The sequence below is a fragment of the Mustela putorius genome, unplaced genomic scaffold (genome assembly GCF_011764305.1).
Source record: "Mustela putorius furo isolate JIRA1106 unplaced genomic scaffold, ASM1176430v1.1 tig00000785_pilon_pilon_pilon, whole genome shotgun sequence".
In the NCBI taxonomy this organism is placed as follows: domain Eukaryota; kingdom Metazoa; phylum Chordata; class Mammalia; order Carnivora; family Mustelidae; genus Mustela; species Mustela putorius.
In genome coordinates this window covers 5,245,411-5,263,059 of record NW_025421480.1, presented here as the reverse complement: position 1 = coordinate 5,263,059, position 17,649 = coordinate 5,245,411, and the positions used below count along the sequence as shown (strand labels likewise).

General features: G+C 44.0%; 2 protein-coding genes across 3 annotated transcripts in view; both read left to right on the top strand.

Moving 5' to 3' along the window:
- Positions 1-264: 264 nt before the first annotated feature.
- Positions 265-17,649, top strand: part of OPN3 (opsin 3) — a 42,089-nt gene continuing 24,704 nt past the window's right edge. Inside the window, exons 1-2 of one of the 2 annotated variants that reach the window (XM_045084656.1) lie at positions 277-805; positions 4,671-4,805. In XM_045084656.1, the coding sequence (XP_044940591.1) occupies positions 433-805; positions 4,671-4,711 (414 nt within the window). In that variant the 5' untranslated portion in view covers positions 277-432 and the 3' untranslated portion in view covers positions 4,712-4,805. Of the gene's footprint in view, positions 806-4,670; positions 4,806-17,649 lie in introns of those variants that run through there. The other variant, XM_045084655.1, reaches the window with a different exon arrangement.
- Positions 5,008-10,127, top strand: CHML (CHM like Rab escort protein). The gene has a single exon (XM_004756754.2). It carries the CDS (start codon positions 5,008-5,010, stop codon positions 6,970-6,972), a length of 1,965 nt encoding a protein of 654 aa, XP_004756811.1. The 3' UTR covers positions 6,973-10,127.

Genomic DNA, 17,649 nt, shown 5'->3' with positions numbered 1-17,649 from the left:
CTGGGACCAGAGAACCCGAAAAGCCCGAGCCGGAGGGGAGCGGCGGTAAAGCCAAAGGGCCAGGGGGAGGACTAACGAGGGGGCTGGGGCGCGGGGAACGGCGGGAACGCGACGCGCGGGGGCGAGGGGCGGGGCCACGGGAGCAGGGCCAGGGGAGGGGGCGGGGCTACGAGGGGGCGCTGCGGCGCGGGGAGCGGCGAGAACGCGAGGAGCGGAGGAAGGGGGCGGAGCTAGAGGCGTGTCGGGAGCGCGGCGCGCGGGAGGGGGCAGGGCTACGGGGGCGCGCCGGGCGGAAGGGGCAGGGGAGGGCGGTCCCGGCGCGCACAATGGCCCGAGCGGGCGGCGGAGCAGGAGCCCCACCCAGTGCGGAGCGCGCCCCGGGCCGCGCGGGAGGCTGGGCGCCCCGTCCGTCGAGCGCGCCGGCGCCGGGCCATGTACTCGGGGAACCGTAGCGGCGGCCAGGGCCACTGGGAGGGCGGCGGGGCCGCGGGCGCCGAGGGGCCGGGAGCGGCGGGGACGCTGAGCCCCGCGCCTCTCTTCAGCCCGGGCACCTACGAGCGCCTGGCGCCGCTGCTCGGCTGCATCGGGCTGCTGGGCGCCGGCAACAACCTGCTGGTGCTCGTCCTCTACTCCAAGTTCCCGCGGCTCCGCACTCCCACCCACCTCCTGCTGGCCAACGTCAGCCTCAGCGACCTGCTGGCGTCCCTCTTCGGGGTCACCTTTACCTTCGTGTCCTGCCTGCGGAACGGCTGGGTCTGGGACACCGTGGGCTGCGTGTGGGACGGGTTTAGCAGCAGCCTCTTCGGTGAGTCGGGCCGGGAGGAGACGGCGCGCTCCCCCCCGCGCGCTCCGTTCCCGCCCCGCCGCCGGCTCGGTGCGCCCCGGCCGCCCGGCGCGCCCTCGGGTCCCCCTCTCCCGCCCGCCCCGCCGCTCGGCGCCCGCCCCGGCCTCGCCGCCTCTGGTCCACCCCGAGCCGCGTGGCCTGCCTTCCTCTCCTTCGCCGCCTCTCGCTCCGCGGCGGCCTCGGCTCGGTCCCCGCGATCGCTCGCGTCCCCGCAGCCGGCCCTGAGCCCCAGCCCCGCCCCGACCCCTCCGCCCCCTGTCCGGTTCCTTTCACGTCTGTTGTCACCCCGTACAACTCAACAGGGCGCGAACCCGCGGCTTTACCCTTTGAGGAAGGAAACGGAGGGCTGTAGAGTCAGCGGAGTCCAGAAAGAGTAACTCAGGGAAGCTGGCGAGGGTGGTGAGAAGGGGTGGAAGTCGGTACCGTTGGTGGCAGAGTGGCAGGTGTACTTTTTTTTTTCTTTCTTTCATTTTGCTCATTAGCAGGTGTAAACCTTTGAATGCTTCCTAGAAGGGAAAGAGTTTCATTCGGGTTCTCAGCATGCAAATGGGCATGTGGCCTTCTAAGCTATTTTTACTGTATTTTTCTCCTTAGGGGTTCCAGCGCCCCAGAAATCTAAGGTGAGGTTACAGCTGGCGCAGAATCCCACCCTAGATGGACAAAGAGTTAGCTGTGCAGCCGGGAGATTTCATTAAAGTAGAACTTGAATGTTAATCGAAGATTTATTTCAGCAATACTCCCAATCCTGTGGAAGCTTCGTGTCTTGTTGACATTTTGAAAGACGCTCTTTTTGAAGCATGTATCATTGCAGATGTGATTTTTCTAAGCTTGGGAATTATTTTATAGTGTGTGCTCCAGGAATTTCATTTGCACGAGATGTGAAATAGGAATGTGTATTTCACAGGTCTTAAAGGTCCTTGGAGGGAAAATTTTTAAAAATAGGGTGAAATATATTGAAAATTTATCACTGCTCTTATCTTGGCAGGTTTTTGAGAACGGAATCTTTGTAGCATTATCAGAAATTGTGTCATTTACCAACCTCCTATGTTGTGGCAAACCCAAATATTATATTTGTTATAATTCACTTTTTGGTATTTTGAAGGAAACAAAAATTCTCATAGGAATCATTTCGTTTATTTGAGTTTTTCTAATATTCTAATACTACTCCCCCCCCCCCCCGATAAGCAGCCCGAGAATTTTATTTATACAAAGATTTGAAACTTGGGAGGGGGCCGTTAAGTGTATGCAGCTGGTGATACAGATGGCTGTGTGCTTATACTCTTTATATTAATTTAAAATACGTGTCAGGCAATTTTTTAGGCAGGGCTAAGCTTTCAGTTAAGGAGGGGGATTGAAGCTTAACCCTAAAGTGCCATCCGTAATGCTTCCTGGGCTGGGCAACAGGTGTTTGAGCACAGACATTACAGTTCGTATTTCCAAGAAATGCTTTTCCTATGCTGGGCAGTTCTATTTGGACCCGGGGCCTGGGGGTTTAAAATCAAGGGTGTGTTGAGTTCTTTATTAGTACCAGCATTCACCCTCTTCCTCATCTCTTGCCTGTGTGACCTCATCCTGCTGCTGCGTCTCCTTCCCTTGCTTTTTCTTCTTCATCTCCCCCTGCTCAGGTGCCGTACTAGTCAGGAGGGAGTTTCTAAGACTGCTAGAAACATTCACCGCACATGGTGTTTTCTCCTGACGACTGCTCTGTTTCTCTGGGCGTATAGTTACTGCTTTCGACCATGACTTTATCCTTGTTTTTAAATTAGGGGTGGAAACTCTGGGATCAGAGTCAAAGACTTTATTTAAGTCCTGGGAGACAAGTCAGTAGTGGGATTCTGATGGAACTGAAAAAGTTCTTAGCCAAGAATAAGAATTTCTTTGCCTGAAGTCAGTTCCAAGGTTTGTGCTTCTAGATAAGGGTTAAGGCAAAGAAAGGGAGGGTGCTTCGCCGGTGGTCATCCCTGAACCAGAGCTAACTATGGCATGTTGAAGGGGGAGGAGATTTAAAAGTGCTTGTTCTAGAGGTTCCTGGAGAGGCTGTTCTCTACCAAGTGGAAAGCCCAACGGCCTGATGACACGAGAGTGGGCTCCACTCCATGGCCTGGCTAACCTCTTGTGTGGACTTTGCCAGTCGCTTAATCTCCTGCAATCAGTTTTGTTATCTCTTACGGGGGAGTGAGCTGCATGTTCTTTAAAGTTGTTCTGTCCTACGTGCTTGGTTATTCGAGGACTCTTGATATCTGTGGGTTAGAAGGAGCCTGGTTTTAGCCCTTATGCCTTGTATCCTCTGCCCTACCTCCTGAGCCAAGAATAAGCACACACTGTGTTTACTTTTCTTCCCATACCTTTCTGGGGTCTGTCTTCCTCCTCACACCCTGCTAGAAGAAGGCAGGTTAAGTAACGCAGACACACACACACACACACACACACACACACCTATGAGCAGGCATTGCAACTGCCCCACCAGTGCACAATTCCTGGTTTTTCAGGGAAATGCTGAAAACAAGTGTAGAATCGCCGATATTCTTGAGGCAGAGGCTCTGACTAGAGAGGACCGTTGAGCTGGCCATTCCACTAAACTGTCCAGTTGGTCTGTACCGTGAACTGGTCAACTTAATCCGACTTTCAGTTGAATGGCTTGTTTTACAGATGTCCAAGCTAACTCGTCATCTTAGCCTAGGCAGAACCAGTTAGTACTGATGTTGAGTTCAGCAAGCACAATGATAGGGAAAATTAGGGCTCCAAGAACTCTTCCTCTGACTGCACCATAACAGCTGATAGAAAGGCCCCCTTCACGTGGTGCGTGTAGTGCATTAGCCTAAAGACTTCAGGTGAGTATGCCTTTCACCCCTTGGTTGTTGCAACTCGAGCCACACCTAGTGCCGCAGAAATGTTCTGTGTGTGGCATATAATCAGTATTGTGCCAGAGGGAGAGCCTTTTTGCACTGCTGCCTCCTACTCCTTCAAAAGCAGCAAACAACATGTTAATCTTAGGGGATGTTTGGACAGGGCCTTCATCTTATGATACAGAGATTCAGGGTCAGAGCTGGAGTCTGGCAAAATGCAAGTCACCCTATGTTCACTTGGACTGTAGAAGTAGGTATGGTTTATGGTAAGATATTTTAACTTAAAAAGGTGGGAATTTTCCTTTTTAACTTACACCTAAAAAAACACATGCACATGTGTACATTCATATATTTTTTTTAAATGCATGTTCCCTACAGTAAACCTTTTTTGCACCTAAATATCTCAAAATGCTAGTTGTTTTACTGAAATAATCCTTTTGCAATAATCCGACTGGTTAATTCAGTTGAAACAGTCTCACGATGCTACCACGGGCTCCTAAGGGTGCTTTTTGCATGGAAATGTCTTTCATTCAGCTGTTCTAAAATCACCCGCAGGCTTACTTGGCCACAGAAATATTCCTCATCCTGATAGTGTGCACAGAGTGTATAGTCTGTTTCCATAAACACAGTGGAACCACACATTTCTTAACAGTCTAAGCTCACCGTTCTGTATAGTTCTATTCAAATATTAATTTTATTAAAAGCAAAAGGTACAGAACTATATTATGAAAATTGTTTTTATGGGGCATTATGATGTTACTTCCTCATTACAGTGTGTTTTGGGGGGATAAATCTCTACTGTTCATTTTTGAGAAATTAGAAAATATGTAAGAAAGCATTTAATGATTTGCTTTCCTAGAGGCTTATGTCCTGATAACAAGTCGGACTCCAGTGGAGTCGTTGTAATTGCTGTTGCATGAGATTACTTTTCTCTTCATATTGTTTACAGATGTATTCTTTCTTGAATTTTCTTCTTTCAGAGAAGAGTTCCAGTCACAAATGCATGTGTGATGCATTTTGACATTTACTGCTAAGATGAAATGCAGGAATGAAAACCACACATCCGTTTTAGTGTTCTCAGATGTGATTAAATATACTTTATCATATTTTTATGCTACTGACCTATAAGGAAAACAGTATTAAGAAAGGGTAACTGTTAAACGGCTAGGACCTACAACCTCAGTACTTCTGGGATGAACTAGACTCTCACAAGGAGAGATTGGATCACGGCATATGCTCAGCTCAGCGGAGCCCTCAGCCTAGACTCCCACGCCTCTCCTTTGTCAGCCGTTGTCACCCGAAGCTTTATCTCCTACAATGGCGGACCAGCTTCCCACAGAGTTTGATGTGGTCATCATAGGGACGGGTCTGCCTGAATCCATCCTTGCAGCTGCGTGTTCAAGAAGTGGCCAGAGGGTTCTGCATCTCGATTCCAGAAGCTACTATGGAGGAAACTGGGCAAGTTTCAGCTTTTCGGGATTGCTCTCCTGGTTGAAGGAGTATCAGCAAAACAGTGCCATTGCGGAAGAAAGTACTGCCTCGTGGCAAGGCCTGATCCATGAAACAGAAGAAGCTGTCACTCTTCGCAAGAAGGACGAAACCATCCAACACACGGAAGTGTTTTGTTATGCCAGTCAGGATGTGGATGACGGTGTTGACGAGATGGAGGCTCTGCAGAAAAGTCCTTCCTCAGCAACATCCAGCACCACCCCTGACCCTCTGCATTCCGCATGCTTGCCTGAAGAAACACACTCGTTGCATGCTGCCAGCTATGAAACGCCCGCCAAAGACACTCCAAAAAGTGGTGGAGAAGTTTCACTGGAAGTAACTGATGTCGAGGACACCTTGGCAAAGGAAGAGTGCTGTGGAGATGAAAGCCATATACCCGCAGTTTCAGATGGAGATGAAGATGGAAAGAAACCTGTAGAGAAAGACCGCACTGACCAACCAAAGAGAAAGAAGATTACTTACTCTCAAATAGTTAAAGAAAGCAGGAGGTTTAATATTGATTTGGTATCAAAGCTGCTGTATTCTCAAGGATTGCTAATTGATCTCTTAATCAAATCAAATGTTAGTCGTTATGCAGAATTTAAAAACGTCACTAGGATTCTTGCGTTCCGTGAAGGAAAAGTAGAACAGGTGCCTTGTTCCAGAGCAGATGTCTTTAATAGCAGAGAACTCACTATGGTTGAAAAGAGGATACTGATGAAATTTCTTACGTTTTGTTTAGACTATGAACAACATCCTGATCAATACCAAGCTTTTGTGCAATGCTCATTTTCAGAGTACTTACAAACTAAAAAATTAACCCCCAACCTCCAACATTTTGTGCTGCATTCGATTGCAATGACAGAATCCTCTTGCAGTACCATAGATGGCCTTAAAGCAACGAAAAACTTCCTTCGCTGTCTTGGACGGTTTGGCAACACCCCCTTTTTATTTCCCTTGTATGGGCAAGGAGAAATTCCCCAGTGTTTCTGCAGGATGTGTGCAGTTTTTGGTGGAATCTATTGTCTTCGTCACAAAGTCCAATGCCTGGTAGTTGACAAAGATTCTGGAAAATGTAAAGCAATTATAGATCACTTAGGTCAAAGAATAAATGCTAAATACTTTATTGTGGAGGACAGTTACCTTTCTGAGGAAACCTGCTCAAATGTGCAGTATAAGCAGATCTCCAGGGCAGTGCTCATTACGGATCAGTCTATACTAAAGGCAGATTCAGACCAGCAGATTTCCATTTTGGTAGTGCCTCCAGTGGAATCAGGAACATGTGCCGTTCGTGTCACCGAATTATGTTCTTCAACCATGACGTGCATGAAAGACACCTATCTGGTACATCTGGCCTGTTCATCTTCTAAAACAGCAAGAGAAGACTTAGAGTCAGTCGTGAAGAAGTTATTCACCCCATACAGTGAAACAGAAGTAGACCAGGAAGAATGTACAAAGCCGAGACTCTTGTGGGCTCTTTACTTCAATATGAGAGACTCCTCAGGCATCAGCAGAAGCTCCTATGAGGGCTTACCTTCCAATGTTTACGTCTGCTCTGGGCCTGACTGCGCCCTGGGAAGCGAGCATGCGGTCAAGCAAGCTGAAACGCTTTTCCAGGAGATGTTTCCCAATGAAGAATTCTGCCCCCCGCCTCCAAATCCGGAAGATATTATCTTTGATGGTGATGATAAGCAACCAGAGGCTCCTGGAGCCAATAATATAATCATGGCCAAAGTAGACTCCTCTGAGGGAAGCAAAAATCTAGAAAGCCCAGAGAAGCAACTTCAAAACTAGAGAAGAGCAAACTGGAAATGCTACATTGGACATTCATCCTGGCATCAGAATATTTTCACTTAAAGGACTCTTTCGTACATGATTAATCAGAATGGGTTATATGATGATATATGCAGATGTGTTTTAATTCTGTTTGAGACATTCAGTTATTGGATATTGTTGTTATCCTATCAGTAACTGATTGATTATTGGACAAAGTTAGTTTTATTTTAGTACTGGGTGTTATTAGTGAGGGTTCTATATTAGCAACTGTGCTTAAAGGGATGTAATATGTATCTGCTAATGACCTTCAGATTTTATTAGTCTATAATAACAATAATATGGAAAGAATATTTTAGTTACTTTTGTAATTATTTTAGTTGCTCCTGCCTCGAGTAGTTAAACACACACAGTAAATTATGTGGGTCTTTTGTATATAATATTAATGTACAGACATGATAGTAGCAATAGCAACTTCCATGCAAGTGCCAACTGTTAAAAGATTAAATTTGCATGATCCTTTACTTGTAAAGGTCTAGTGTTTACAACACATTGTGCAGTTCAGTTCCCCTACTTAGCCCTTGTAACCAGCAAGGCATTGCCGCCACCACAATCTTCTGTATTTCAGAAAGTGGTGGACAGTCCGTCTGATCATTGAAGAGGTCATTCTTGGGAAGTTTGTCCCAAAGGAAATCTCAGGATCAGGTTAGTTCTGGTTTACCACTACTTCAGAAAATTTCTGCAGAGCCCTGTGCTGGGCTAAAAGAAAAGAACTTCCAACAACTAACTTGGGCCAAAAGAAAAAATATATATATACATTGCTCCAGGAAAAGGTACCACAGATTTGAAATTCCGAAGAGAAGATGGAGTGAGGAATTTGGGATGCTGGTGGTTTTTCAAAGCCGTCTGGAGGTTTCCTGAGGTTTCTTAGGGTCCGATACACCACTTTGTGGTGCTGCCACTTTAATTAGCAGCAGAGTGTGGTGGATAGGAGTGAATGGAAGGAGGGTTCACCATGTCTCCTCCCTTATGCCCCACTCACAGTTAGTGAGGTGACCGCCTCCATGATCACTTCAGCCTCTCAGCTGTTACCTAGAGAACAAACATTTTTTCCAGAGCCCTCAGAAGCCAAAGCTGTCGTACTCCGGTGGTGAAAACCTGCGGAGTTGTCAGGAGAGCTGAAGTGCCTCCTCCTTCAGTCTCCTGTTTCCATTCCTCAGAATGGTCATTCCTCTAGGAAGAGAGCCCTCCAGAGCATCTACGATGTGCTAGGCACCTGTGCTTCCTAGTGACAGGGTCGTAACCACCCTGTGAGGCTGATCCTATTGAATACGTTTTTAACGAAGAGGGAAAGACAGTTACTAATACTTTGGCCCGGGTCTGGTATGGGGAAGAGCCAGGGTTGGAATCCAGGCTGCCCCGATACGGAAGTCCATGCAGCGCAGCGCGGGAAGCAGAGCCCGCGGGAAGCAGAGCCCACGGGCTCCGGCCTCTCAGTGTACTCTCAGATCAGGGAGATGTGAAGCGTAGGATTAGTTAGAAATAAAGTTAGAGCAGAGGAGCTCATGGAAGCAGAATTTGGCTAAATTTCAACAAAGTAATGCTTTTTAATAATGTATCTTTTGATCTGAGCAACATATAAAAATATTCAGATGATACTAGGCCCAGATAAGCTGTGAATAGTCTTTCGTTGCTCTTCTATATGTGAGGAAAATGAAACAACAAAGACTTAAGTACTTCACAGCTTCCTGAAAATAGAAGTCATGAATTGGTATTAATATTTATGCATGTATTAATATGGCAAAGTGGTTCTATTAGGTATAGCCTAAGGTTTGAACCTAACAAAATAATTTCACCATCTATAAAACAGAAATAATATTTTGTAGAATTAGTGTGAAGATTAAGTTAGATAATGTGTTTGAAATCCTAGCCAAAGGAATGCCACTAGATGACATTAGTATGGAGATTTACTACACTTGAACTGCACATTCCAACTTCTATTTTATATAATTTGACAGAACTGTGGCAAATTAGGACAACAGGCAAGGAAAGATAGATTTATCTTTTTAACTTAGGGGAAAGAAGTGAGAGTCTTGCCCTTTAAGTCCTACAATAACCTTTTCTAAATACACTTTGATGCTAAGTAGGAAGTTTAACTAAGACTTAATAAACCAGTTGGAAGGAAATAATTATGCAGTAACTACTGGTAGAAAGACTAATTGGATGTCAGTGTGAAAAAAAGAATTAGACCCACATATGATAAGACATTTCATTCCATAGGAGTTAAAATGTTGATTATAAAGGTGAAAATAAAAAGACTACAATTCTTATCCCAGTAGTGCAAAAGATACTTCATGGCACTGAAAAATATCACTAGCAGGGTAGGTGAGGTCAACTAAAGAAGAATGAAAAATGGCACTAAGTAAGAAGACAAAAAAGAGATTGGATTTTTAAAAAGCTACTTATATTACACATGGATAAAATGCTTAATATTTTTTAAAAAGTAGATGCACAACCATAAAGCTTCTACTCTTTACTGAGTAAGTTTATGAAGGGATAGAGTACAAATGACAGAAATGAAAGACGATGCTTAGAATTGATATTCAGGTCTCCGAGCACTAAAAATGCAAATTGAAACAACTTTGACCTGGTGTATGCTATTATATTAGCAAAACATTTTAAAATTCATGTGTCTTCATACCAGTAGCATGATTAGTAATTTTTAAAAGAACTATTTAGATCAAAAGCTCTGTAACCAATCTATTTTTGGCTAGACCAAGTCACTTTGAACAGCATATGCCTAGGAAAATATTTAAAAGAAAAATAAGCTACTTTACAAAGATACTTCTAGCAATTCCATTCATACACATTTTTTTAAAAAAAATCCAGCATTTGGGAAATGGATAAGTAAATTTTGATGTATTGCTATTGTAGACCGTTACGTAGTCATTAACAGATATTGATCTATGTAAAATTGTATGAAAAATGTTAAATGAGATTCAAAAATGTTAAAACATTATTTTATGTACAGATTATGTTTGTGTAAAAATTTAGGTGTCTACATCAAAAAGAATCAGGAAAACGTACTTAATTGGAGTTTAACATTAAGGGATTCTTTTTTTTCTGTAAAATGTTGATGTGTATGATACAAATAAAAGAATAATTGGTAAAGTGGTTATTGAATTGGTGAGAAAGTTACTGGGGTATTTTTGGAAATATATAAAATTCTTCAAATTTAAAAAATAATGTATTTTTTTTAAATTTTAATGTCAAAAGGTAATCTCCAAAAACATAGCAGGTGGTTTTATAACTCTTGATGGAAAGGACTTCCTGGTTAAGATGGATTTTGTATTTTGTATCTTTCCTCAGTTGCTCAGAATTAAGAAATAATGTATATTGTGACAACACTTTTTTTAAGAAACTGGAAATCCCAGAGCCAGGGGTGGAAATAATAGAAATAATATTAAAGCATCCTAGGACATCAGTATGAAGACATTACATAATAATTAAAAAGTGTGGCCCCCAATCCACGAATGCACTCTTCATCTGGGGTCTTGGATTCCAGGGAAATGAAGGAGGGGTTGGATTCACAGACATGGCCAAGCCTCTCTGTCTGAGGAGTGTTCTCAGCCAGGACAGCTAAGGATGGATCTCAGGGCCCTGAGGATGCTAGCAGACCCTGTCAGCCCGACTGATCCAAAGCAAGGTGACTGAATTCAACAAACATCAGTTGAACATCAGCTGTGGGTTATGAATTGACATTCTAAGAATTCAAAATAGAAAAATGAGTAAGTTCTGTACCTGAGAACCATTGTGTTGGAGAACGTGCTTCTTGAGAATATAAGACGTTTTCTATCCATCATACAACCTGCTATAACTACTACCACCCCCTCCCCAAAAGAAAAAGAAACAAAGGAGAAATCTGGTTTGAGATTCATGGCATTCCTTTAAGGGGAGTCCAAAAGTTTTACTACAGTTGGAAACAAGTAGCTTAAGAGTTAAAAGGTCAATTAATACTTTCTGAAGTCTATTTTAGCTACCATTGAGCGAATTAAGAAGTTTCTGACTTTAATCAGAAGTTTTTTGTGTTGCTTGGGGGAATACATGAAGAGAAAGTATGAGAGATGGGTCCCAGGGATCCAGAGCGCTGAGAGCTCAGGGAGTCAGGAGTGTAAATAAACTGAAATGAAATAGGTCATAAAATTCCAAGGCCAAGAAGTTCCGATTAGGACGAGTTCTGTTTCCTTCCTCTTGGCAGCACAAGCGGAAGTCATGCTCTCACTGCACGGAGGTAGTCGCCTCGTCTTTGAAGGTTTTTAGATTTCTACTTCAGTATTTTTACCTTCGATCATAAGAGGCACTGTTCCTAGTATAGTTCTTATTTTAACTGACAACCTCATGTATTCACATTTCAACAGCAGGGGACACAGTACGGCCAGCTCTGTAAGGCATGAACCGAGAAGCTGCCTGAGCTGGAAGACTCGGCCTCTAACATGCATGTTAGGAGCGCAGGCCTGCCGCAGCACTGGTAGGAACACTGCCTTTTCTGTTGACAACTACATTTTGTTTCATGAACCTCAGGACCACTGTGTCAGGTAAGAAAGGGCAGGTATTTATCCACGTTTCCTAGATACGACCTGGAGGAACTGAGGGTCTGACGCGTATGCGCCCATAGTGGGTGCCGAGAACAGTGTGAGAATTGCAGTGGCACCGCTCCATGTTGGAGGCGCTCCGCATTGGAGTGGGACTGCCTCCGTGTTGGCACAGCTGAGTGACATGTACGCGTGTGTAACAGAAACCGCTGCTGGAAGAGGGGCTCCTGGAATTTAAGAGGACATTTGGGTGTGTGTGGTTTTTTTTTCTTTCTTTTTTTTTCTTTCAAGATTGTATTAATTTGACAGAGTAGGAGCAGGGAAGCAGCAGTGGGAGGGGGAGAAGCAGACTCTGCTGAGCAGGAGCTTGATCCCAGGACCCTGGAATCATGACCTGAGCTGAAGGCAGCAGCTTAACTGGCTGAGCCACCCAGGCGTCCCTAGAGTGCATTTGTTTTTCAACAAGTAGCAAAAAAATCTTCCTATGAATTAAGATCTGTGTAACTAAAGTGAGACAGTGGGTTGGGAGAAGGCGAAGGGAGTTGATGACTTCAGGTCATACCAGAAATCAAAGTAATATTATCCCAGTATTTATTTCAAGAGCTTCATTTCTTGATACACCATGTCCATTGGTTCCTGCTGTTGTCCTTGGATTGTGGCATTTTCCTGTTGCTAAATACGTATTTAACCATAACACCCTCTGAATGATGACTACAGGCATATCTGTCATCAGAGGAAACAGTGAGCGGCTTCAGAAGTGCAGGGCTGACAAACTATGACAGGCAGATAAACACCTGTTTGTAGTTCAGGCAGGAGAGACATCTTTAGATGTATTCTAGTTTTAAAGAAATAGGAATCCTTGGGGACTTTCATGCCATGGGGTTTATGCCAGTTCCTTTTATTACTTAAAACATGAAAGCCTTTGGAGCACCCATGTCTGACATTTTTTTTAATTATTTTTATTTTTTAAAGATCTGATTTATTTGACAGAGGAAAAGAGACCAGGAGCAGGGGGAGGAGCAGAGGCAGAGGGAGAAGCAGACTCCCCACTGAGTGGGTAGCCCAGTGGGGGACTCCATCCCAGGACCCTGGGATCATGGCCTGAGCTGATGGCAGACACTGAGCCAACAGGCGCCCCTGTTTGAGACTTTTATTTGTTCTTTATTTATTCCTCCCTGTACTTCAAAATAACAGAACTACTACTAATGCAGTATGCAGAAGTATTTTTTTTACATCATTATAAGTTAATTTCATCATTATGTGGAAGTTTAAAGTTTTTATCCCAATTTCAGCATTTCTACTACCCATCATAAAGAAGACATTTAGGGGAATGTCCTGAGGAAGACCAGGGAATCTTGTCTTTAGGCAACTAATAAAACTGTTAATTTCCTGAAACAATTTCAGTCAAGTATTATGGAGGAATGAGCTGTATGTCCGTCCCTTCCCCGAACAGTCCCACTTTAGGACGGCAGACCATGATTTATCATGACCTCTGTTACTGAGACAAACACCAACCAGGTGTTTATTAAAAGGAAAAAGCAGCAGATGAGAACCGCACTGGAAGTCACTTGTCGTGAGACTATAGTTTCCTTTAAAACAGAGTCTGAGTGTGCTGGAGCGCTACGCCCTCTGTAGAGTCTTGCATTTCGCAGGCAGACAAGGGCATTGGGGGAATCCGGAGGTTTGGGGACCCTTCTTCCCTCCTCACCCCTTTACCGTCATCACCCCGTTCCAGACAGAGGACCCCTGGGGCCAAGCTCTGGGAAAAGATATCAGAACCATGGTCCCAGGTCTTTTCGTTAGTAGTACAGGTAATTAGTTTTTAAATCAACAAAAATACTGAAAATGATGGAATATTTTAAAAAACCCATAAGATGTCCCACCTAATACTTTTGCTAATTTTCTCCCATCAAAGCAGTTATTCTCAAGCCAGGGTGATTTTGCCCATTTGGCAATGTCTGGAGACATGTTTGGTTGTCAAAACTATAAAACAAGCAAGGGGGTGCTACTGGCACCCAGTGGGTAGAGGACGGGGAAACTGTCAAACATCCTACAACATACAAGACAGCCTCCTCCCGGAAAAGAATTACCCAGCCCCAAACTCTTCATTAAAATTTTGAGTATTTATAATGTATTTGTTTTCCTTTCTTTTAACTTTTGGCCTTAGCATCTTTTTCATGTAAGTGCTTCTTCAACAGGGCCGTTGTTGGTAGGAACGGCTGTCTTGGCTGCTCCTCCGGATTCCCCCAATGCCCTTGTCTGTCTCCCTCAATAATCAGCAGTTGCTTCCTTCTGAAGCTTTAAGACAACTCGAATTCCAGAACAAAATTCAGAGAATTAGGGAATATATCTCATCCTGCCTCAATTGTCAGTATTGATTAGGGATTTTGTTTGTTTAAAAAAAATTCATTAATTCAGAAATAGAATAATTCTGCAAAGCATTTATAGAAATGAGAGGATGATACCTTGCTTATTTTGGTGTTTTTTGGTAATACTACTTCCTTGTTACCTTTCTCAATGGTATCTTCATATATATTGCAAACAACTATCTCAAAATCAATGTAAACGTATTTCAATATACTTTTTGTTTTGAAAGGGTGCTTTTCACTTGACAGGCTATAGGCAGATGAATCAAATTACATGTATATAATAATATCCTGTGAGTTTCAGATAATCCAGTCCAAGACTAAATAAAGCACCCATAATTGAATTGTACCCACATTTTCACTCAGTGATGGTTCACCAAGCAATGAGTGAGGGGAACAATTTATAAACAGGGATTGACAATTTATAAACAGGGATTATCTAAATTATAATAAAATAGGTCAGTATTCTTAATGCAGGGAAGAACCCCACCTAAATTACACTGCAAAGAGAAACATAGGGTTCAATACAATGTGACATTTACTGAACATCGTCCCCTAGTTGCTGTGTTAGACCCTGGGAACTTACTGAGCACTTTATGCCATGCACTGTTCTAAGGGTTTGCTATATTTATCTTACTTCCTCCTCATGACAGCCCAATTGGATAGGTTCTCTTATGATCCTCATTTTGCAGATGGGAAAACAGACACTGAAGGCAAAGAGCTTGACCAAAACTACACAGCTGGTAAGTGATAGAGCTGGGCCTTGGTCCTGGGGAGTTGGACTCCAAAATGCACGTGCTGCGACTAAGATGTGATGTGAGGTGTTCAGAGAGGGCTCAGAGCAGGTCCAGGAACAAGTAACGAACTCCTCATGTGCCAGGAACTCTTCTAATTTCTTTATACATATTGTCACATTTTTAAGATAACCGTGGGAGGCAGGTATTAATGTTTCCATGTGCACATGAGAACTTAGGCTCTTAGTTGTCCCAAAGTTACAGAATTGGTGAGTAGTGGAACTCCCACTCCGTTGGGGCTGACGTTGGCACTCAGTTAACCAGTCCATTAACAAGGCCGTGGTCATTTTTGTGATGTAGGTATGGACAGACTTCAGTGAAGGCACAGAGTGTTTTATCTGAGTAGGGAGAGCTAAGAAATCTTCATGAAAGAAAAATCCAGGGCTCTGAAGGTTGAGAAGGGTTTCTAAAAGTCAATATTGGAAACATTCTATATGGGGAGAATGTAGAAACAGACATAGGGGCATTGAAATGGTCTGCACAGCTAGAGCAGTCACCTGGTGTGGAGAGATGGACAGAGGGTTAGAACCATGCTAATTATCAGCTGTGTTGAACCATGCTAATTATCATAGTCTTAAATCCCAGGGGACTTGTGGATACAAGTGGATAATGAGCTATTGCAGTTTTTCCAGTTAGGGCTTGTGTTTAAAAGTGTACCCATTGGCAATGTGGAGGGAAGCTGGGGAGGTGCAGAGACCCTACAGATGGCTGGGAAGGAGGAAAAATATGGTATAGTCTGGGCAGGGCAGGGTGGTAAGAATGCAACAGGCAGAGAAAAACATGGACACAGAAACATGGTTGGTCGTGCAAGGTGATCCGGAGGTGGTTCTGGAAGGTCTTAGAGGATTTCGTATGCAGGGAGTGTTGACTTTGTCCTAGTGGTCTAGCACGTCCCATCATTAACCAAGGAAATGGGCTGCATCTAGATACCTATAGAGGAGGAATCCAAGGGTGGTAAAAAGTGTAGAAAGGAGACTAAACACAGCTATTAAAAGATCTGGGCAAGAGATGCTGAGAGTCTGAACTGGGGTCATAGCAGGTAAGACGGAGGACAGACCTGAGAACGACTGGGAAGATTAAATCGGCCTCACTCCGTGACTGATTGGATGTGAGAGCTGCAGGCGCGAGAGAAATCGGAGACGGCCGGGAAGAGGCTGTGGATAGGGATGTGCTGCGAATGCAAACACGGCACTCCACTGCGTTTGATGTAGCAGCTCTGCCCCCGGATAACGTCCAGACTGGGAAGATTCCTTCTCTAGGATTCCTGGATATACCCCTCCCAACCCACCCCCTGGCTTGTTAAGCCTCAAGGATGTGAGTCAGAGGCTTCCAGCACCTTGATTCCCAGAAAGTCCGTCTGAGACTCAGGCCACGTAGGGAGCAACCAAGTCAATGACGGGAGGAGATGAATTACTTTAGTAATTAATTTTAAATTTAAAAAATTACTTTTTTTTTTGAAGTTTCCATGGCTCATGATACATTTCTGTTGGACAATGTGTCTGCAGCCAGTGCCGCTTAAAGACTTCCCAGTTACATGAAATAATCCAGTTTCTTTTTCCTTAAACGGGGAGAAAAGGTGGCAGAAATAGGAGAAGACGTAGAACCTCTTCTGGAGGGGTTCTAGAAGCCAAGGGGAGTTTCAAAAAGATCCGGGTCTGAAGTGTTGATACTGCAAAGAGGTTGGGAAAACTAATGTTATGGCGATTGATTTCACAACTGATAAAATTCTAGAGCAATGGTTTTAAACTGTACAGTATGACTCAAATGGGAGTGTTTTTAAAATACAGATTACCAGGTACCACACCTGCATTCTGGGTCGGTGAGTATATAGGGCCCCCTGTAATTGTTTGCTGGGTGGGCGGTGGATTGACAGACACTGTGATGTAGGTATGTGGGAATAATACAAGTATTTGATGATATAGTCGAGGGGATTTAAAGTAGCTTCTGGTGCATATTTTGGCAGGTTGTATTAAAACTGTGTATGCCTTTTTACCCAGAAATTATATTGTCAAGAATTTATCCTAAGGAGGTAATCATAGATGCAAGGATATACCTAGCAAATGGACGGTAGAGTCCATGACTAATGCTTAGTAAGTGCACACCACATGCTAGTTTCTGTTTATGTGCTTCATGCATATTAACTCTTTATTCCCAACTCTGTGAGGTAGTTAGATACTACTAGAACCCCATTGCTCAGCTAAAGAGAGTAAAGCTCCAGGAGATTAATTTGTTCAAGGTTTCATTAAAAGTGGAGGATACAGAGCCTGAATTCAGTGCCTTTGATGGTATGTTGTATCATCTCCCCTCACATCAGTGTTAGAATAGTCCAGTCAAAAGTAATCTAAAGATGATTACTGTGTTGTGAATTAACATTTGTTAAGTGGAGTATAGGGTGTCGCATCGCGGTTTAGCAACAGACTACAGGAAATCAACGCACCAGCAAACGAATTATTCAGGACCCAGACTCCGGAGACACTCTTTAACTCCTCTTTCCCCCAGAAATGATCAGAACAAATCCTGTGGTACCTCCCATCTCTGCTGAGGTCAGTCGGTGCCAAAGGAGAAAGCGTCTTCAGTCCACGATAACTCCCATCTTTATGGCTCAGTGTGTTTTCTGATCTGATCCGATCCTGAGCTGCCGCCCTGTGTGCTCAGCCTCCCCTCGCGAGTGGCAAACTCCTCTGTGTCTTCAACATCATCGCTGAACATTTTTGCTACTTCCTCACTTTCCTTTAACCCTGGCAGCCCCTGTGAACCCTGATTTCCCACCACCAAGCAGAGGCTTTTTTTAAAAAGCACTTTATTATAATGTTGTTAAATTAACAAGTGGAGTAATGTGTTAAGTGGATGTTGGACGTTGTTATAGGGTGTTGGATGGTGAATTGGGTTCAGCAACAGATCACAGGAAAAACTGAGATAGTTTATTACCCAGAGTCCTAGAGGAGT